We start from the raw sequence: 21,919 nt of genomic DNA on the forward strand, positions 1-21,919 counted from the left end.
AAGAACGGAACAACTGGCCACTGGTTGGCCGCTCCTGCCGCCTAAAGCTTCTGCACGGACCACGCGACTGGACAAGGGTCCTTCCACGCGAGGCTGTCGCAACCTTCCGACCTTCTCATCACATCCACGACGACAACGACGACGCCCGATCGCAACAGATCGTCCTTTCCTAGTTGCGACCTCTTGGCTTGGGACTATGCGACAGGTCCCTCTCTCCTTTGACTGACCTCTAGTCTCCCTCCTTCGCAATCTCCTCGACCGACAAACGATTCTTCCTCCGCTGCGCGTTTCCACGTCCGACACCCTTGCCGATCAGCTTCGCCAGTCGCTTCGAATCTCCGTCCTCCTCACGAAATAACATGTCTTGAGGCCCGGATCAGGTCCGAGGAGACAGAAAAAATGGTCAACAGCCAGGGGACCGTCCAGAACGGTCCACCCAATGGTGGCTATATGCAGCCGCAAGCTGTAGAACAACGTCCGATGGCGCGACCGTTTACGCTGTCTGAGGCCCTGCCTTACTCTCCTCAAACCTCCGTCATTCCCTTTACCTCAGGTAGGTGGCTGTCATTGTTTGAATATATGGTCGCTCTCTAATTGCCTTGGTGCAGATCTCATCCCTGATCCAACACTTGGTTCTGGCTCGCTTGCTTCGAGCATCTCGCAAATGTTCAGCAGTCAGGAATTCGACAGTCTAAATAAGGAAGCAACGGGACAAAATCACAACCATGGAATGAAGCACCTGAAATATGCGGTGGACCATGTACTTCACGATTTGAAACCCAATCAACGGACCTACTTGTGAGTTCAACCTTTCTCCGAGCCGATCATTGTCTAACATCTGTGTTTTGCAGCAAGTTCAAGACTGTCCCCAAAGCGAACCCGAACATGGCGAATAGTCCAACTGGATCTTCCCAGAGTCTGAGTGCTGGTCTCTCCCCGGTGGCGAAGATGGTGTTCGATAGGGCTCCCACATTCGTCAAGCCTCCAGGAACAACGAGCACTGCCTCAGCCTCTGCCAACGGCCAGCTTGCCCAACAGCCGCAGCCGCAACCTCCATCAACACCCAAATCAGCCCCACCGCCGCCGAAGCGTCCGTCAACGAGTACAGAAACTCATCATGGAAACAACTTCCGCTTCGAAGTAGCGATCCCGTCCAAGAAATTCGATCCTAGCGCATATGTAGCGGTCCCCGATCAACCCGTACCACAGCCGGCCACCGTCAACCCATCCGACGTCACGAGAGTTGTCACTCCGAGCCAGATTACCCCGAAGCAGCTGACGCCTACTCAACCTCAGCTCTCGGCAGAACCGGTCCCGATACAGCCTGTCCCCGTGCAATCGACCCCTACGCAGCCTTTGACGCCCTCCACTGCACAAGGACCACCGGACGCGGTTGAAGCTCAGAAGACGAAGTTTGCAATAGAATTGCCTCGCGCTCCTGGATTCAATAAGGATGAATATCTTGAGATGGCGGCTCCAGACTCTCCTGATGAGCCAACGGGGTTGTCCATGCGAAGACAGGACGGTGCTTATCAAAGCCGGCAGGATGATATTAGCACCAACCTCAACCAGAAGCAACGGGCGGAAGCAGCCCTCCAGGACCTTGAGCGACTAATCAAGAGCGTACTCGATGCCACTAGAAGTGTGCTCGGAAATGAACCTGGTTACGAACAGGTCGCCACGCTGAACCCCGACAACGAGGCTGTCTTGACGGGGGCCACGCAGCAGAAGTTGCAGACTGCCATCCAAAAGTCCATTGAGCTAGGCAGTTACGGCGACGCGCCCATCGAAGAACTTCAGTACATTCAGAAGCTGAGCGAGCCGGGTCTGGCGCATACGCTCAATCTCGATTATCGAATTGAGGAATCTTGGGGCGAGTCTGAAGTCTCCGGCTGGCTGAATCAGCTTCCAGAGATTGAGATGGGCCTGAAGACTGCGCGCACTTGTCTACGCATAATGTGTGGTGGCAGGGAAGAGAAGCAGATCTACTCCGAGGAGATTATTCAAAAGTCGACGGATGTCTTCAAGGGGGTTGTCGAGGGTATCGTCATCCCCGTAGTCGAGATGAGAGGCAGCGGCCCGACATCTGCGCTATTCAAGCTCTTACAACCTCACAAAAAGGCGATTGGCCCGATTCTCACGAACTGCCAGAAGCTGTTCGCGCTGCTCGCTAAACTCGTCACAAGCATAGAGCTTTCGGATACTGCCCTTGGCATGCTAGAATTTGCCGCATCGAGCCTGCTTTTCGTCGACAATGCCTACCTAGAGAAAGATTCTGTCGTGGGTGTACAGCGATTCGATGGCATTCGCTTGGTTGCAATGGAGATGCTTTGCCAGATTTTCCTCGCCAAGCCCGATCAGCGTCGTGGCATCTTTGACGATATCCTCACATCGTTGGAAAAGCTCCCGGTTGGAAAGCAAAGTGCTCGCCAATTTCGCCTCTCCAATGGCGGTAGCATCCAGCCCGTATCGGCGCTCATCATGCGCCTTGTCCAGGCCAGCTCTGGCAAGGTTGACGAGAAGGGCACGCGCAGTCGCCTAGCCATGACGCAGGAAGAAGATCCGGATGAGGATGAGTTGGCCCAGCCTACGAAGCAGACAGTGGCTGCCACTGTCAAGTCCGAGGATGCAGGTGCCTCACAACATGCGCTCGCCCTGGAGGAGCTCAAGGTTGTGGCATTACCTTTGACTGAAGGCTCGACACACAACGCAAATTACGTGGTTAACTTTATGGTCAACCGTGCGCTGAAGTCCACAAAGTCTGGCGACACTCCATATCGCAATCTCCTCGATCTTTTCGTTGAAGACTTTACGGAATGTCTCGACTCACCTGACTGGCCCTCTGCTGAGCTTATTCTACGCCAAATGACCTTCTACATGATGAAGCTCTGGGAGGGAGACAGGACAGCCGCGCCTGCCAAGAACATGGCCCTTGAACTCCTCGGAGTCATGAGTGCTGCAGTCTCTAAACTCCGCTCACATGTTCGTAAGGTCACTTATTCCATGGATGGAAGCGAGTCCAACGAGTTGTCGCGGTACCTGTCTGAGCTGGCAACCTCTGCGCTGGAGCAAAAAAGTCGAATCGAACACGACGTCTCTTGGTCAGGACCATTCCGAACAACTCTTGAACACCTTCAGCAACGGTGTGGCGATGACCCTCATTTACAAGGCGCAATTTCCTTCCTGATTGCAGATTGGGCCCAGAGGATCTTCTCCGGTTATGATGCCTTGCAAGAGACCAACGGCTCGCTGGACCACGAGTTTGGACGACTTGCCTTCCGCCTCAGAATGATGATTGAGGATCGTCGATGGCTTTCTAACGAATACACTTTCAAAGATGTCAACAACAACCACGCAAAATTGGCATACTCCATCATTCTTCTCCGGTCACCATTCTGCGAACACTTCAGAGCAATGCTCAATGTTCTGCTCAATGCCATGGCCAGTGACCAGGCCACCGTCCGCAGCAAGAGTCTCAAGAGTATCAACCAGCTCTTGGAGACAGATCCGGCCATCCTGGACGGAGACTCTGTGGTTGTTCATTTGATCATCAACTGCTCAAGTGACTCGTCCCCTCAGGTACGCGACTCAGCAATTGGCTTGATGGGCAAGTGCATTGGCCTGCGTCCGAGACTTGAAGACAAGATGGCGGAAAGAATCATTGAGAGATTTATCGACTCCGGCATCGGTGTGAGGAAGAGAGCAATGAAACTGGCCAAAGACATTTACCTTCGCAACCAAAGCCGGGAGATCCGCAGCTCTATTGCCAATGGCTTGCTTCATCGTGTGCAAGACCCTGATGAAGGCGTTCGAGAGCTTGCTCGCCAGATGATTGAGGAGGTCTGGTTCGCTCCATTTTACCAAGTCGACGACACAGCAGCCTTCAAAACATCCCTTACCGACCACGTTGCTCTGATGATTCAGACAGTCAAATCTGGTAATGTTGGCGCAGTCCTCGACAAAGTTCTTCAGTCTATCCTAGGCGGGCAGAACAAATCCCATAATGGACCCTTTGGCGTCAGCATGAAGCTGGTTGAGAAGATGTTCGAGCTTATCGACAATCTTGATTCTGATGATCCTAACATCCCTTCCGGAAGAGATGCATTGCAAGTATTGCAAATCTTCGCCAAGGCAGACCCTAAGCTTTTCACTTTTGAAGAGATCAGGCTGCTGAAGCCCCATCTCGCTAGCATCAGTGGTGCTGATGACCTAGCTGTCTTCAAAGCCGTCACAATCATCTATCGCCAGATCTTGCCGCAACTCTCTGCAAAGTATGCTGACTTCCTTCGAGAAGTGAGAGAACAGCTTCAGAACTCTGTTGGCAGACTCAACAAGAACCTCTTGGATGATGTCGTCGCATGTCTATGGATCATTGCAACTCTCTTGGACAATCGCGATAAGCTAGCTCATCTAGGTGCTTCTAGTTTGCGCGGAGTTGCCAGCATGCGCAACACACAGATGGACGCCACCAAACTCATGAAGTTTGCCAGATATTCGATCATTGTCGGAATGGTCGGCAAGCATTGCGATTTGGACTCAGAGCTTGCTGTCTTCCTCAAGATTTTCCCCAAGTACTCTGGCAAATCTGTGGCAAAGCTCATGGTCGACAACCTGTCTCCCTGGGCAGATGCCTCACAGCCCATGGAGGCCCGGAAGCACGCCCTCGACGCCATCGGTCTCATCTGCCAGGCACATCCCCGAAACTACGTCTCACCGAACGTGTACACCAAGTTCCAACAAGTTTTCGAAGCCAAGGTTCCGGCACTCGAGAGCACTATTCTACGGTCTTTCAAGGAATTCCTCCTCACTGAAGAAAAACGGTCAGAGGCTGCGACTGCCGCTGCTGCCGCCGGCGCCGACACTGACAAGAAGCGCGAGCTGACAGTAATGGGTGGAACGAGCTTCGACGATGTGGCGAGTGCAACGACCCAACGCTTCCTCAAGGAGGTCACTCGTATCGCTCTATCATCGCAAGACGAGCACGCATTCCTCGCAGTAGAGGTACTTGGCAGCATCAATCGACAAGGTCTTGTGCATCCCAAAGAAACGGGAGTGACTTTGATCACCCTCGAAACGTCGTCAATGACCAAGATATCCGAGGTTGCATTCATGGAACATCGGGCGCTTCATGAGAAACACGAAACCGTCATTGAACGCGAGTATGCCAGAGCCATCCAAGCAGCCTACGAATACCAGCGGGATATTGTGGGTGATACTCGTGGCGCAACGACGAACCCTTTCCAATCCAAGCTTCATCTCCTGATGGAGGTGCTGAAAGTGAGTAAGTCAAAGAACCGACAAAAGTTCCTAGAGAAACTTGTCGGCCAAGTTGATTTCGACTCTTCGAAGCTCGATGTCTCCAAGCAACTGCCTGCGCATGTCGAATTCTCCCGCTTCATGATTGAGAATCTTGCATTCTTTGACTACGTAACCGTTGGAGAGGTGCTGGTCACGGTACATGCGATGGAAAAGATGTTCTCATCAACTGGATCCAGCATGGCGCACGTCATTGAGTCCGAGATCTTCAACATGCGCATGGACCTCGATAAGCCAGAGGACCCGCAAGCCAACGGCGAGCAGCAGCAGCAGCAGCAGCAGCAGCAGCCGCAACAACCTCAGCTCAACATTTCCCCCAAGAGGCTTCGGCAACTCACCTCCGGATCTATCATTCTTCTCTGTCTTTGGGAGGCAAGAACCTATCTTCGACGTCTGTATGGCTTAGGCAGCAAACGCGAGACCAAGACCAAGATGGCAGCAAAGGATCTCAGCAAAGCACCTACAAAAGTGCAGGGTGTCACCGGAGACAAGTTCTGGGAGGAAGTGAACTCCCATATGAACGGTCTTGCAACACAGGAATCCACCATACAGAAATGCAAGGCCTTCGTGGAACTAATGAACGTCGACAAGGAGTTCAAGGTTGTCGATGAGGACGATATGGATGGCGAAGAAGCCGAAACTCCTAGTGAGGGTGAAGACGATGGTCCCACGGGTGACGGAAGAGGCCGCAAGCGCAAAGCTGGCGCACTTGCTGGTGGTCGCAAGAAACGCGCGCGCTCTACCTCTCGACCGAGACCTCGCGGACGACCTCGCAAAAATCCGGTGGAAGTTGTCGAGGACGATGCAGAGGGCGACTTTGACGACATGGACTTTGCCTGAGTGCTCATACACAATACCACTGCGTTACTAAAAGCAAATATGCTTTTCATCAAACACTACGTATGCGACCACTGCTATAGATGGGTAGCAACGAGCATGATTTTCTCTCCCATTTTACATGTACATCATCTTCGATTCGCACACATATAATGGCATCAACGGGTTTAGGAAGGGTCGGTCGCATGAAGAACGGCAAGACATTTACAGGTCGAGGCATGTCGCAAATTCTTTTGGTCTTGCCGTTCGTTCCACTACATTTGAGAGAGATGTTTGGCCAACCTCGGGAGGTATGAGGGAGAGGAGGCCGGGTACTACAAAAAAATCAGGGGCGTTTTTTTTTCTATGTCTTGACGACAAGCGGGAAATGAGAAAAAAAGAGAACGCAGGAGGCTTATGGGGAAAGGCGTGTCTCTCTGCGTCCTGTTCCTCTTTGAATGGGGGCCGGTTTTGGGGATGCCCAAGTTTATTTTTACTACTCGACTTTTATTTTCTGCTGCCTCTTCTGCTTTTTTTTTGCTACAAGATGATACCTCCTTTTCTTTCCCCCGCCTAGTCAGATTGCGAGGGATTGAAAGTTACTTGAGATACAAAGTCAATAAATAACAACCAACGAGGCCGTATTGAATAGCCATAATGAAGGATGTGTGTGTGTGTGCTCTCGAATTACGATGAGGGTTTACAGCCGCAAACTTGGAGATCATCGATGGCCAGTCCCTGGTCTCACAATGGCTTTCACTTCACACAGATAGGTTCAAGACTTGCCAGGAAAAGGGATTCCATTTCCCTATTCATTCGTATACGCTCCTAGCTAAAAGGTCCCTTGACCTTGGATGAAATTTAAAAACTCCCCTGGCGTGACTATTCGTCACACCTAATCCCCTCGCTCTAAACAAAGTGGTAAAAGACCCATCCCGTCTAAAACCTATGCCTTCCTAAACGCCAAACGGAAACCCGAATGTTGTCCGTTCCTTCCTATGCCGCTTATGCCTCCTTCGCATCGTCGCACCTTGCGACGCCGGTGCAGGTGCCTTTCTCGAGAAGCCGACGTGGCTTACTCGCTTGGGGTATCAACTCAGTTTATGTGTCTTTCTGCGAACCAAGGAAATTTGTGGTGGTCGGTGGTGATACACGGACTAGCAGATCAATCTTGTCTGCTAGATGTCATAACATCATGAACGCTGCAAATTGCAGCTTGTTGTTGGTAGTTGCAGGAGTCCTGCTTTGGTTTGGTATAGTTCAATCTTGCTCGCTTGGGTCAACAGCCTCGAGCCAGACCCGGACGGCCTCTTTGAGGGTGCTCTCGCGGTCTCTGTCTACCGCGTGGACGGTAGCATCAGGCGTGTCATGGTCTCGCTCCCCAATGACATCGCGAATGATCTCATCGAGGGCGGACAAGACAACCGTCCTACATTGGTCTCGGGGCACTTCTTGTGATGGGGCCGGTATGCGAGTGGTGTGACGAGAATCCACGGAGACCGATGCTTCGCTATTGCTTCGATCTCGCCGCTTGCTCGTTGACCGGGACGAATTTGATGAGCTTTGTTTGCTCACTTCGTTGCTCTGCGCAATGACTCTCTCAACGGCGTCAATGAGCACCTCATCGAGGCTTGCAATCGGCTCTTCGATGAACTCATCGTCCAGCTGCGTTTCGTAGGGAAGAATAGACGGCGTCATAGGAGCATTGCCATAGGCGCTCGAGCCCGCAGATCCTAGAGGTACTGATCTGTCTGTGAATGGCTTCGGTCGAATGAGTCGGCGGTATCGAATTCGCTTGATCGTATGCGTCGTCGTGTCTGCAATCAGAGCGCTGCTTACGTCGACCCATCGATCGGCAGGCTGCTCAGCAGAGTAGAAGGGTTGCGTGATGAACGGGGTCGGCTCGGCGCGCATAGACCTCTTAATGTCATCCATGAGGGTATCCTGGGGAGGAACCGCCTGGAGGATGAAATCCTGATGATACCGCTGGAGGAAGCCGGCAACGTTCATCGGCGAATCCCCATCAATAGTGATGCGGGAAAACTGCTCGAAGCCCTCCAAACCGTTGCTAATGCCCGGCGTAGACAGATAGCCGCTGCTCGACGGTGAGCTGACCGCGGTTTCGAAAGAGGTGATGTAGTCAGGGAAAGGGATGTCAACATCTATTACACCGTCCTCCGCATTGATTGACGTTTTGACTGGAGAACGGAAGTCGCCGCTAGGGTCAGGAACTCGCTCAGGGAAGGGGGCCCTCTCAGGAGCATCCTCGACAGCCTGATCATCGAATCCCCGTGGAGTTGAAGGCCCGTTGCCATTGCTTTCGGTCTTGTGAATGTCTGTTCGGCGGTACCCTTCAGGGCCGACTTCCATAACCATTTCTGCCAACCTATCTCGACGTCCTCCCGGTCCTGATTTGGTGGGGGATGTAGGGTTGCTGCTGTAGGGTTGGCTAGGAGTGGTCAAGCCTGTCGAATCCCTCCTCTTTCCATTCCACAGCGTGCTAATAACACTACCCCAACGCGACCCCGACATGCGAGAATCTGTACTCGCCGAGCTGACATGCCCCGAGCTTTCACCACGCTTCAATGTCCGTTTGAGGTCATCCGCGGCAACACTGCCACTGCTACCAGGTCGTAGACTTCGTCGGGTCTCGAATCTTTGGGCGGTTGCAAAGTGTGGAATTGTCGTCTCTGGGGTGATTGTAGTCGTCGTTGCTGCACTACTTTTCCGACTGACCTGGTCGTTCCCAGGGATGGGCAAATTCGATCGAATTGAGGCAGCATCTGAAACGCGCCTCTCATGATGGCTCTCCATACTCAAGTGTGCAAGCTGAGGCGGAACACCGGAGGCTCGTGTACTTTGGCTAACAGTACGGGAATGCGAGACTCTCCTTGGCCCTGTTCGTCGGTTGATCTTGCGCCGCAATGACTCTTCGCGGAGAATTGGGATAATCAGCGAAGGTGGCGATTGGGAGAAAGCGCCAAAAGAGGTCGAAGTACTCGGCCGGTGAGCTCTGGTGGAAGAAAGGTGCTGGTGGGATGGCAAAAAGGCAGAAAGAAGGAAGATGAGACGTCTTGCCATCATCTTGTCTGACGAAATGATGATAGTCCGTGCTGGGAGCGATAGATCATCCTCGCCTTTGGCCTTTTGTTGCTGATAGTGCTTTTTGCGGTACCACGCTGGACTCATTGCGTTTAGCCAATCGGTGTGCGTGGCAAGAAAGCCAGTCAAAAGATTGAAGAAGAAGAATCCATGTTCTTTCTCGCCAGCCTTTCTTGCCATCCACCTAGCTTCGTCCCGCCAGATACCCCATCTCCCCTGCGCTGTGATGACCCGTTGGGCGCTCAAGCCCGTCACAACTCGAATCCTGGCAGCATCAGCCTCTTGCACAATCGTGTTATCGTTCTGTAAGCAGTGAGGCTGTAGAGCTATGACTTTTGCGTTAGTCTTTGGAGGCTTGACAAAGTGAGGTTCGTCGCTTCTTCTTCCACCCATGGACGGACCTCTGCTGGCGTACGAAGATGCCGAAGGAGGATATGGGTCCGGCGAAGAGATGTCGGCCTGTTTTAGTAGCACACCAAGCGTAGTGGCCACTACCCCTTGGAGGTGCGTCAAGGTTCGCATAATGATGTCCCAGTGTTGAGTGACGGTGTCCATCCTGTCGTCAACGTCTGTGGAGCAACTGGAATCCATGGAGTCAATGGGGAAGTTGGATCCAGACATGTTCCATCCTGAGCGGCGGGCGGAGCTCATGGAGGATGGGAAGGAGTCCTGCTCTGTATAGGAGCTGGCACCACGATATGTTGACCTGATAGTGGAGGGAGGTACCATCTGCGCAGAACTGGGGGGAAGCTGGACCACCAACACAACTGCATACATTGGTGTACGCTTTTGTTTGGGCTGCAACTTCTTCTTCTTGGGGGCATTTGCGTCTTCGGCAGACTGCGGAAACGGGAAGCCGGTGTTGTAATCTGAAAACCGGCTCAAAGGTGTGTCGCTCTGTGCCTCGTCATCGCTAGGCAAGAGCACAGGGAACAATCGGGTAATGAGAATCTTCCTCCTCTCAGGAAGACTCCGTGTATTTGGTGCAGACGACGTGAAGGATTGTTGCGGTTGCAGAGGCGAAACGTTGTCCGATGTGTAAGACTGTGCTAGCCTGCTGGACCGCATGCTCGACCGACCTATAGAGCCGCGACCGTCACCGAGATAGGAGCCACCATATTCAGGGCGGTTCTCGGTAGGGACGATATGGACCTTTGTCGAAGTGCCCTTGTAGGCCATTAATTCCGAATTTCCAAATACGGAGCCCGCAAATGCATGGATCTCGTCGGCGTACTCTCTTCGTGCGCGCTGGAGATCCGTCTCAGCTTGAGATTGAGTTCGGCCTTGCATCGAGGCCCTGCGATCGAACGCTCCTTGGCGGGGTTGGGGGCTGTCCGGCTGGATTACCAGAGGTCGCGATGACTGGTTCAGACTGCTCTTTCGCGGCGAAGTTGGGCCTCTGTATGAGTCCTGCACAGTTCCCATACCAGTTGGCGGACGGTCTGCTGCGGCCATGGAAGTCGGTTTTGGAGGACCTGGATGACTGTCGAAAAGCAGCTGTGCTGGGAAGGAGGCAACGGCATCTTGCATGATGAGCATGCGGACATGTCGGGTGTCGAGGTCGACGTCTCCGTCGTAGTCAAAGGCACCTGCGAGGGATGCCATGGGAAGACCAGAGCCTAAGGGAAAGAGGTTCTCGTTTGGGTGCTGGTACAAGGCGTCGGTATCGGGGAACAAGAGGTTCCGGGTATGGATATCCTCCTGTCTGGATTCGAGAGACATGGGAGACTCATTGTGAATGATGGTGTTGTAGTTATTGTTTGATTGTGATGAGGCTGAAGCACCTGAAGCACTCGGCGTGCCCAAGTTGAAGAGCTTCCCTAACATCGTGGGTGAGATGTCTGGGAAACTATTCAAGGACAACGGACTGCTGGACTCTTGTTGATTAGAAATTGAGGGAGTGTGCCATGTTTTCAGCGAAGCACACAATTTTGATAGATCAGACGGAAAAGCATTGCTTCTGAAAGGAATTCCATGTGATTGAGAGTGAGCAACGCGATGAACCGTGATGGTGGAGGGTGAGGCTCAATCGAAAGTCGGCATATGGTGGTTAGAGGCGGGCTGAGACCAACAGAGTTGAGGGGTGCACAGGAGTTGGAGAGGTCTAGGTAGCCGGGGGCCGGAGTTTAATGGCGATGAGTCGACGGCGCTCGTTCAAGGTTGGGCAAATCGGAAGTGGCTGAAGTGTTGCGATGCAGGCTCTCTCTGTGTCCGTGAGACGCACGCATGCGAGCAGAATTGGAGTCTTCTCTTTTTTCCCCTCTGGGCGGCTGCCGCTCCGGTTTGGATTGCGGGGATGAGGGTTGTAAAAGGTCGCGAGAGGAACCCTACGTCGAAGTCGCGGGCGGGGGAGCGAGCGCGTTCGGGCGGGCGTTGATGGTTGTTGAGGAATGCTGGCGCGAAGAGGGGTACGTTGGCGGCGCAAAGGCACGATAGAGGGTTGGGAAGTGATAAAAAGTTGAGTCGAAGGCGGAAGGAGAGGTGCGTGTGTGTGAGAGAGGCAGTTGAATGTGACGCAGTCAAAGAGAACCAGATGGTCGGGACAAAGGCGGCGGCGATTGCAGTGGCGGATCAAGATGGGCCGGGGGGTTGGTTTGAGGACTCGGTATCTGGGGTGAGCGGTGCCGACTGGAGGTGGTCTCGTACTTTGGCGAAGAGCACCGAAGGCGGCAGAAGTGATCTGTAATATTCGTTGAAGGGGACCTGGTTTCCGTCGAACGCGAGGCAGAGAGAGCGTGTTGTGGCAACAGTTGGGTGCTGCAGTGAGTGAGTGCAGTTGTGGTGAAGCGTGGGAGCGAGGATGGTGGTGGTGATATTTGGATTGGACGGAATGGTGTCGGGATTGTCGTCGTGGAAGTCGGAAAGTGGACGAGGTCGGTATGAAGTAATGCGAAGAAAGGGTTGTGTACTTGTGGACTTGTGGTAATTAGTGGTGGAGGATTGGCAGTGTCGGAGGTGGGCGGAATGTCGATTTCAGTTGTGTGGTGTCCGACGTGGTAAAGAGAGAGGGCGGGTTTAGCTTGGCGGGGATTAGTTGATGTGTCGAGGATGGGAAAACCTGGTCAACAGGCAGAAGAAACGAAGACAGGCCGCAAGTCGCAGGTGCAAGCGGTACGCCGAGAACCCTGGGTGGAAGGGATAGGCCGAGGGCGGGTGAGGTGCGAATTGCTCCGTTGTGGTGGTGGTTGTTGGCAGGTACTTGGATGATGGTGGTGGTGGTGGTGGTGGTGAGGATGAGGGTGCGGGAGAGGGTGGTAAGGTTTCCGGAATCTCAGCGTCGGTACCTCACGGCAGAGAGATTGACATGGACATGGACATGGCCCGGGAAGGGGGTGCGCGGTCAGGTCAATGGTGCTGCGTCCATGATGTTTTGTGACGAGGGACTCGAGCGTTGATGATGATGACGGTGTTTTGGTAGGAAGAAGATGCAGAAGCACAAGCACAAGCAACACAAGAGAGAGAGGAGGAGAGAGTAAGGTAAGGTAAGGTAAGGTAAGGTAAAGCAGAGCAGCAGCTGTAACTGCGGGCACATGGCACTGGGCAGAGAGAGGGACGGAAGTGCCGCAATCGTGGGTGGAGCGGCAGCTGTGGGGGCACGTACTCGTTGGAGTATCAAGTCTCTCTTCTTCCATCTCTCTCTTCCTACTCTGTACTGCTAGGTCCATAAGGTACATCAAGCCTACCTTGGATACTACGCAGTGCTCCATACTGCAAGTGAGAGGAACCTGGTCTTCACGGTTCATCCCCGATGCCCGCTCCACGCCACGCTCATAACGCGGCGACGCCCACGACGACGGCCCAACGACTGGGACCTTTTGAGGTGGATTATCTTTGGGTAGTGGAGCTGGAATGGAGCATTGGATCGTGCTCTCTTTTTTTTCCCATCTGCCCTTTGGCGGCCTAGCCCTGGGACTGGTACACTACCTACGCAGTAACGGCATCTGGATTACTACGCAGTGGGTAACCGTGCCTTATGTAAGTGAACAGTACATTGTGTCAAGTATCTATCAGAATACGGACTCGTTGTTAGGTTGTCTGCCATTAGGTTCTTTCCGCCTCGTCGTCGCTTCTCTCGCCATCTTTCTTTCCGGCAGTATCTCGTTCTTTCCATCCTTGACTCTTGAATTCTGACTTCCTTCCCTCCCAACGCAGCTACCCCGAGGTATTACTCGGAGAAACTTGGAAGGAGGCATGTAAGTAAGGTGGCACGGCTGGTACGTACTCGGTAAGATACCTTAGCTCGCACATCCCGAGAATACCTCACTTTAGGCAAGGTAGGTGGTGGAGGTACCTGGCCCTGCCCTTCTTGTGTACCTTAGCTCGAGGCACATTTTGAACGGCGAGATGATGCATGTCTGACTTCTGACTCTGTCAGGCTTGGTCAGCGGCTATGGCAACGGCAACAGTAACGGCAACGGCAACGGCAACGGCAGAGGCGGCGGCGGCAGCCACATCATTTCATCTCTTCCCGCCAAAACCTCATGGTGCATGGCTTGTCGTTGGACGTCTTGAAGATCCCTCCTTCTTTCCGCCTCCCATCTCGCAGTGTCTTTTCCCGAGAACTGATACCTACTGCTACGGGCAGCGGCAGCAAGGCATAACAACATGGGGGAAACCTACCTTAGTCTAAGATACATTTAGGTAGGGGGGGGCAAAAAAGAGAATGCCCTGCCGCCTGCCGATGCTGTGTAATTGGGCTTTCGATGTATCTCCAAAAATGCGGTGAACAAAACAGCCCTTGCTCTGCCGTGCATCGACTGCATTAATACCCGCCCACTGCCACACTGCGTCCACTCTGCATCCAGTACTATCCGGGGTACGTATCTTTTATAGAGGTACTGCGTAGGCCACTTGCGCGTGTTGCCTCGTCCGCTACTGCATCTCTGCTCTAGCGCCGCGTCTACTTGACGTCTCGCTCTCTCGCTGCCCCTCTAAAACTGGGTAGCATTCGAGCAACACAGTGGACTCGGGAGGCGAATTGGGAAAAGATGCTGCTTGCTGATTGGAACAAGAGAAGGTCAAAAGTCGTATCACGGGGTCGTGAAAGAGAGCGTGAGAAACAGAGCAGAGTTAAGATTGGGAAAATAAAAAACAAAAGACGAAAAGAAGAGGAAAAGAAGAAGGGAAAACGTGTATCAAGCCGGGGTAGACCCGGTAGAGGAATGGTCCCCTTAGGTAATGTCTCAACCGACTCGTCCAAATCAGCGAATCTCAAGTCTCCTGCAATTAATGCCCTAGACTCAAATGTAGAAGCTAGCTCGACGACTCTGGACAACAGCGGGGTAAATTAGCCTCCATTTGACACTCGCACCCCATGTTCTCATGTTTTGTGACTCGAGGACCCTGAATTTGGGGCGAACTGGTGTCTCGTGATCTCTCTTCCCTCACTTCCCCATGTTCTACTATTGCTCTTCTCTCTTATTAAACCCATCCCTAGGATACCGCGATACCTCACCATACCCATTCTAGGTATCCAAAACAACAACAGGCGGTGACCATCACAACACACGAGTGACAATGCGCCTTGTCCATGTTGTTGCTCCATTCCGTTTTATCGTGCCAAGTACCTACCATGGCCTCAAGATACCAGTGAAAGGTTAGGTGCTGTCCCGTTCAGATGGTAAATTGCATCGAGCATCCCGGGTCACGGGTGGTCTAAAAGCCCCAAACATCTTCAGCCGTGCCTGCCGTCATCCAATCCGCTGCCTTCTAATTGCGTCCCCAGGCGACCCCTTCCTTCCTTTCTCCGAGTTTCCATTGTCTCCGTGACTTCCTCTCCTGGGCTGTCCATCCGGCAATACGCAGTACGTACCTTTCTGGATGTCTCCAATATCCCATGTCGAATTTCTCTTTCTCTTGCGCACCAGTCTTTTCCTCTCTGCCTCGTCAGCCCTGTCTGTTTTCATCGGCTACCCCTTGCATTAATCCCACCTCGAGGTTTCACTCTCGTCAACAACTGCCCTGCAACAAGAGCATCATTGGTGACCCTGCCCTCCAAGACGACGACGACAACCACCAGTACTGCTGACCGTAACGCCCCGAACCAGCATCAGCAATCATCTGTCCCTGGCTCAAGTTTATACCCTCATGGCCAACGCTGGTGTCAATCAACTTGGAGCGCGTTGGGCTATTCTCGCTTCGCTTGTCATCTTCTTGCGCCCGTCGTCTTGTCCGTGCCTCTTCCCCCGGTCATTTGAGGCCACCGAGGGAGCATTCATCATCTCGTCCCATGGCACAGCCTAACTTCAAACATACCCAACCAAGTTCAACTTCACTTGGGCACCGACTACGTCAAAGAGATGGATTCCTTACGATACCTCGTCTCACAAACTCCGTGCGAATGTCAGAGTTGATAGAAAACAGGGCATAGAGTCTCACCTGCAACCACAGGTCACTCGACGAATGCATGCCAGCACTCACTCGTCAGCATCTCGTTCTCGGAGCCGACCCCGACGGACCTCGTTGATCCTCCCCCAATCTCTGCGCTCACGCCTCCCTGGCAACAAGGCGTAAATCTTCTGCCTGCTTGTCACTCCCCTACGGATACCCACCACGAGCAGCCAGCGAGGCCTAGCATACCCCTGCAGCGCCGATAGATATTCCCCAAATTACATCAGTCGCTGGCAAAAGGGTCCTGTTCCCGACTAATGACTGTTCGTCTTGTCCTCGTCCGCCAACCGCCGCCCCGTTCATCGCTCGCAATTACTCCAGCTCAACAGTTGTCCTCTCCCACCCCGCTGTGGCCAGCCCCTCCAATGCCACAGGAAACAACGCTCACGGGTCCAAACAAACCAGAAATGGAGGGGCACGAGGGGAAAGCGATGCAAGTCAACGTTGACCATGTTGCTGTTCGACATGACTGCAGCGTGGAGCAGCACCGCAAGTCCCAGATAGAGGTGGAATCCCACCGTGCTGGTTGAAAGTGGCTCGGTCTGGGGCGGATGACCGAGCGTCTGGCCGATAAGAAACATTCATCAGGTTACAACGGCAGCCCACGGTGCGGAGCTCCAGTCTTCAGTCTCCAGACTCCAGTCACTCAGCGAGATTACCCTCCTCGGTGAGAGACCGACACCTTGGAGTTCGAAGCATCGGTCCAACACTCTCCAACAAGACTCTAGGATATACCTATCTTCTCCAAGAGGCACGTATGTACCTCCATACGACAGGCATCATCTCCCGGCGTATCACTGCGATAAGCCATCAACACAGGGGGTTGTCACTCGCACCGTCATCCTGACAAACTCACCGCGTCTTTTTCCGGCCCCCGTTTGCCATATTGCCTCGGTCGCCCAACCATCCTCCGATCAAGCTTTCCCATGCTCGCTTTTGTCGACTGGTCAAGGACCTCGGTGCGTCCAGCAGCCTAATTGCACGTCCCTTTCCGACACGCGACTGCTTCACCGACCTTCCCTTATTGCTACTCACAGACCAGCGACACAACGTTGCCCAAACTCAGCAGGGTATATGCCTTCTGTCCGGCTTTCGGAACCGGAACCTAGAATAACTATCACTCACGGTCATCCCCGGGAGCTTCTTTTGGCCAGTGCCGTGGCCATCGTGATCATTGCTGATCGTGTTCTGAAAGAGACCATCTACCATGAAAACACGTTGTCTACGTCTTGAGTCACACACCAGGTGACACCAGAATGCCCGCCTGGTACACGTATTGGTCTCGAGTAGCACCGCCACGGCGATGTGTCGGGACCCCTACGAATAGAGGCGCCGCCTCCCATGCGCCAGTGCCAAGTTGAAATGCAGCACAAGCTGCAGATGAGACGCATACACGTAGGGCAGCTGCAAGCTAACAGCTGCGTCTCCCACGGGAGCTTGGCGTGGATGTCCTAGTCGCCATGTGTTCGCTTGAGATTCAACTGCCAGCACTTTATCATTGAACAGCGTCATAACCAAGGATCGCATTCTAAGTCGCACCGTCGCACACCTATTCTTGTTAGCCTCAAACCACACCTCCAACCGCGACGCGAGGCGCAAAATGAACCGAGCTTCTCTCATACGACGTGATACGGATTCATGGACTATGGAATATGGAGTATGGACACACGCACCGCCCCGCCGGACAGCAGACATCCTCGCTAAATCCATCCATCACACATCGGCCCTTTCCAGAGGTTCGTTGCTTGTGGGTTACTCCCAGCCAAGCGAAACGGTTTACCTGCGCCAATCAAGGGCCCGCCGATCAGGTCGCGGTGCTGGATACACCTTCCACGATAGGCACTCGATCATGCACCCCAGCGCTGTCCCGCGTGATGCTCATGATCCTCACCTTTAATGAGGCACTGCTTGTTTATCCTCGACAATTGGGCAAACAAGTTCTCTCAGGGCTGTCTATCTCAGGGGCCGCTTCAAAGTTCAGCCCAATTCCCAGGCTCCTGGGGCACTCGCTGTCCAGCAACTCGCAAGCGCACGGGTCACCGGGGGTCGTGTGTAGTCTTCCGTCGCCGGCCGGTTTGTCCTTGCAAAACGCTCAATAACAAAGCAAGCCTCACCTTGGCTTCTCGACTGGGTTATGCTATGATCCTGCTGCCTGATTTGCTTCTCTCATCTCCCGGATAAGCCGCAGATGTCAAGCGGGAACCGGAAGCATCCACGCGGCGAAGCGGGCGTTCTCGCGCAAAGCATAGCTGCAACTTGCCTCACCAATATCCAACTCCAAGACCGCGAAGCTACACTACAAACTTTTTATAATCAATAAGGCCGCGGTATGATCTCACTATCCAACATGCCAGGTAATAAGCTATCCGTTATTGGCCACCCAAGCCCGGCAAAGAGGCAGCGGTGTGTCCAGCGCCGGGGTAAAGGGAACCTCCTATCGGTCGGTCCATTCGCCATCCTAATTCTCAGACATGGCCATGCAACTGAGCACACCCAGCGGAACGGTTCCCCGTATTCACCATCCCGGTGACATCAGCCGTGAAGTGGTCTTCTCCCGTTCGGGCTTTTGTCAATTTGCGAGCGTTGCTGTCGTCGGCTCTATCTCACCGAAGTCTGCGATTTCTATGGTCTCGTAGCAATGAGGAACTCGCAACTCGCCACTTATCCAGAAGAGCCGATGAATTTACTCGGAATTCCCGCAAATTGGGATAGAAGTTTGGTTATACCTACTTTCCATGCATCTATCGCGTAGTGTTCGCCACACCTACCGGCAACGACCGACCATCGTCCCGTGTCTCAACGGTTGATGGCTTGTCCCTGATAATTCCGATGATTTCTCCAACCTTGCCTTTTTGGAGACCGACGGCCAGCTCCCACCATCCTTCTCGCTTGCCCATAGGTAACATTCTCCGGCTCGTTTTCCCCCGTCAGTTCAGTCCGCGGGCCGGGCCAGCCCGGCTTACACACGGCGGTGATGGCGACGATCTTTCTCAAAGTGGCATGTCGGTTACATGTCTAGGGATGTCAGCAGCCATGGATCATGGTAGCGTTCCCGACGGTTATTACAATGGCTTTTGGAGCTAACATATCTCGCGCTCACGCAACTTTGGAGAGCGGCCATGATCGGGACGTATGCAACAAGTGGTCGACTGCTGCATGCCTAGGATTAGCGCAGCCGAAAGGCTGGTAGGGCCACACATTATTGTTCCTTTGTCGCATTCTCGCTTCCTTTGGTGTGCCCAGCCGAACAGACTGACACACTAATCTTTGACTCATAGGAATCGAAAGGTACTAGATGGATGTCAGCATCGGACTGTCCCCTTGTACTCGGCCCGGGGTGCGGCGCCATAGTTCGAGGCCGATGTGAGGGTGCGGGACACACCGGTACTTTTGCTGACCTTGGAAGCGTGCAGCCTATGACTTCGGTTCTCTGGCCACTTACACCGTACACACACGGGCTCGTAGGTGGGAATGTAGCAACCGAGGACACCTCGGATCCTTGGATTCGCATCGTTCCAAGGAACCATTGCCGCTAAGGTCGATCTCGGTTCTGCAATTCTGCAGTCTGGGAAAACGCAGCATTATTCTGCAACGTTTCCCTCCTCTGGATTAATGTCATGGATGCAATCATCCCACTTTTCGGCAGATTTGTTGGTTCCCTCCCCCCACGCCATTTCGGGGGCGTCCGAGGGGCGGGTTCCCGTCCCCCGCAGAGGAGACCAGGCTTACCGCTTACCACGGTATCGGGACGGCGATATCAATCAAATCTCCACGGTGAGAGATAGCGCTAGTGATGAGGCGATAGCATTGCAGAATGGCGATGACCAATGTGTTTTCAACGTGATTGTTTATCGAGTTTGGCACATCCCCACGCCGCCCTAGTAAAGTAATGTTATGTGGTTGATGGCGTGGTCAGGTGGGTAGATGGTTTGTCCTTCCTTTCAGCTCAGCTTGGTGTCCTTGGAATATTCGATAAGGTACTCTATCAAACTTTGGAGGCTGGCTCATCTTTCTTTAGTCTTGGATTTAGGAATGACGAATGCAAAAACGCTAGCTGAGTCGAGTGAGGCACTTCCGCTCAAAGACGTAGCTTTTTCTCCTGTGCCGCTTTTGCTATTGCTACCCTGGTCTTACAAGTCTCCGTCTTGTGACTCTGTTCTCTGGATCCCCGGACATGACCAATCATTCGGTGAGAGAAAACACGGTGATGATGCTATCCATGTCTTGTTACTCGGACTGGCTGGACAACGAGTCGGACGGGACTTTTTTCTCTTACTTATACTAGCGAGGCAAAGAGGCGGCACGGGGGGAGTAACGATGTGACCTTGCCCGGAAGGATGTGGTCGTATCGATTCTTCAGCAGTGAGACCCATGTTATTTGATTTGATTTGATTTGATATGATGTGGTGGTATGAGGTCCCTACATATGAGGCTGTGCCAAGATTGCCTTTTGGGAGTTGTAAAGGTGGTAAGGCTTTCTTTTTACTCTCCGTTTCTCACATCATCTTTAGGGGGGGGTTCAGTATTCTGATGTGACGATGACGGTTTCTCCGTTGTGTGACGGAGGTGGGAAGTTGTATGCATAACAGGCAGCAGTCTTACTTTCCAGCGTTTTGCGGGCGTGTTTTTTCTTCTTGTCATCATGTGAAACGTGAGTTGGATTGGGTGGTTTCTTTTTGGTGAGGCTTGGGGGGAGTTGTATTAGGTCGTAGGCCAAGATGATTCCTGGCCAGTGATATGGAACTTTAGAGGAGTATAGATGACCGGCGTACGAATTCCAGTCCAGGCCACAGCTTCCCATGGCCTTGAAGCACCATTTCACTGGTTGTAGGAAGCTAGTTGCTCTCAGCTCTATACCTTACCTCGAAACATTGAGTATCAAGAAACTTTTATTCCTTCCTGGGCCTCGTGGTGCGGCCGTCGCTGTGTGGTGGCAGGCTGCAGTGCGACGGAGCGGATTCCGTATGGTAGTAATGTTAAGCCAATAGCATCGGCTGTAGACGCGAAGCTTCTGACGCTGTTTTCCGTTATGGTGATGTGTGCTGTCGCGAGGCTTGTTGTCTGGTCTAGCTGCCAGACGAATACATTTGAAACTTCTTGGACTCCTGGGACCTGAGGACGTATTGTCAGTCTTTTCCACTCTTACCCCCTTCCTTACTCCTCCACAGTATGGTAAAGGTCCCTGGTATACGATCAAAACTATTCGTCCTTACTTTTAGCATCTCCCCCCGGACAAACTCGACGTCGAGGCCCGCAGGCGCGCTCTCCATCAGTATCTGGCCCGCGCGCCGGCAGAGGGGCACAGCGGAGAGCGTGATTGTTAGGGCGATGAAGATGCCGATGGCCGGGTCGGCGTAGAAGCGGTTATCGGAAGGAGATTTCCAGATGATGAGGGCGGCGATTATGACGGAGAGGTTGTTTAGGGCATCGGTTAGGACGTGGAGGAGGACGCCTAGCATGTTGAGGTCGCCGGTGTGAGTGTGGCTGTGGTGCTTGGGAGATGATGGTGTTGGTGAAGGCGTGTTGGTGGGTGAGGGGGGGTCTATTGACTCTTCGTCGTGGTGTCTTGTTTCCTGGGTATGTTCGTGAAGATGAGGTTCTGTGTCTTGGGTTCAGACTCGTTGGAGACGGCTTGGCTGGGGATGCTGCTCACCGTGGAGGAAACTAAGGACTATCATGTTGAGCCCGAGACCGATGCAGCCCATGATCAGAATCAGTATTGGGTCTTCGAGATCTAGGAATGTTTGTCAACAGTTTTGAGCCCGTTACTCTCGTTTGCCAAAGGCCAAGCCCATCATGACTGGCAGGCAAGAAAGACTCAAGACTCACTTGGAAGTTGAGTGAATCTCTCAATCGCTTGGAGGAGTATGCTGACACCCAACGCAAGCAGAAACACGCCGTTGAAGAAGGCTCCTAACACCTGGGCGCGATTCCAGCCAAAGGGTAGGGATGTAGGCGGAGGGGTTTTCCTCTCTGAGACCTTTTTGGTATGTTAATCTTCAGGTCAAATACGGCTTGGTCAGGTTCTTAGAAGGTGGACTTACTACCAAAGCTATCAAAGCGACGGCGAACCCTATCAGATCATTCATCTAGAACGTTTGTCAGATACGCCGACTCAACTAACATTAAGAAATAGAGGGATTGGTTATCGCCGTCTTACGTAGTGAAAGGCGTCTGCTATCAGAGCTAGAGACTTTGTGCGATATCCGACGACCAGCTCTGCGATGAAGAAGCCGCCAGATATCGCTATTGTGGCGATTAGACGGCGCTTTCTGTTGATCTTGAAGTGATACAT

The 21,919-nt window shown here is 53.1% G+C and overlaps 3 protein-coding genes across 3 annotated transcripts; 1 reads left to right on the forward strand and 2 right to left on the reverse strand.

Annotated features, from left to right (window-relative positions):
- The first annotated feature begins 130 nt into the window (after positions 1 to 130).
- Positions 131 to 6,640, forward strand: HER10_EVM0010008 (AT hook domain-containing protein). The gene is made up of 3 exons (XM_035479478.1): positions 131 to 553; positions 609 to 798; positions 852 to 6,640. The coding sequence occupies exons 1-3, from the start codon at positions 400 to 402 to the stop codon at positions 6,154 to 6,156; spliced, it is 5,649 nt and encodes a 1,882-aa protein (XP_035331754.1). The 5' UTR covers positions 131 to 399; the 3' UTR covers positions 6,157 to 6,640.
- Positions 6,641 to 6,937: 297 nt separating this feature from the next.
- HER10_EVM0000298 (uncharacterized protein) lies at positions 6,938 to 12,665 on the reverse strand. Its single transcript, XM_035470086.1, has one exon. It carries the CDS (start codon positions 11,059 to 11,061, stop codon positions 7,393 to 7,395), a length of 3,669 nt encoding a protein of 1,222 aa, XP_035331132.1. The 5' UTR covers positions 11,062 to 12,665; the 3' UTR covers positions 6,938 to 7,392.
- A 7,837-nt stretch (positions 12,666 to 20,502) lies between these two features.
- HER10_EVM0003032 (cation diffusion facilitator family transporter) lies at positions 20,503 to 21,919 on the reverse strand (the record flags this gene model as incomplete). Its single annotated transcript, XM_035472720.1, has 6 exons — positions 20,503 to 20,736; positions 20,838 to 21,108; positions 21,175 to 21,229; positions 21,278 to 21,358; positions 21,545 to 21,593; positions 21,785 to 21,919. The coding sequence occupies 6 exons, from the start codon at positions 21,917 to 21,919 to the stop codon at positions 20,503 to 20,505; spliced, it is 825 nt and encodes a 274-aa protein (XP_035331319.1).

The sequence above is a fragment of the Colletotrichum scovillei genome (assembly GCF_011075155.1).
Source record: "Colletotrichum scovillei strain TJNH1 chromosome Unknown Contig00007, whole genome shotgun sequence".
NCBI lineage: Eukaryota > Fungi > Ascomycota > Sordariomycetes > Glomerellales > Glomerellaceae > Colletotrichum > Colletotrichum scovillei.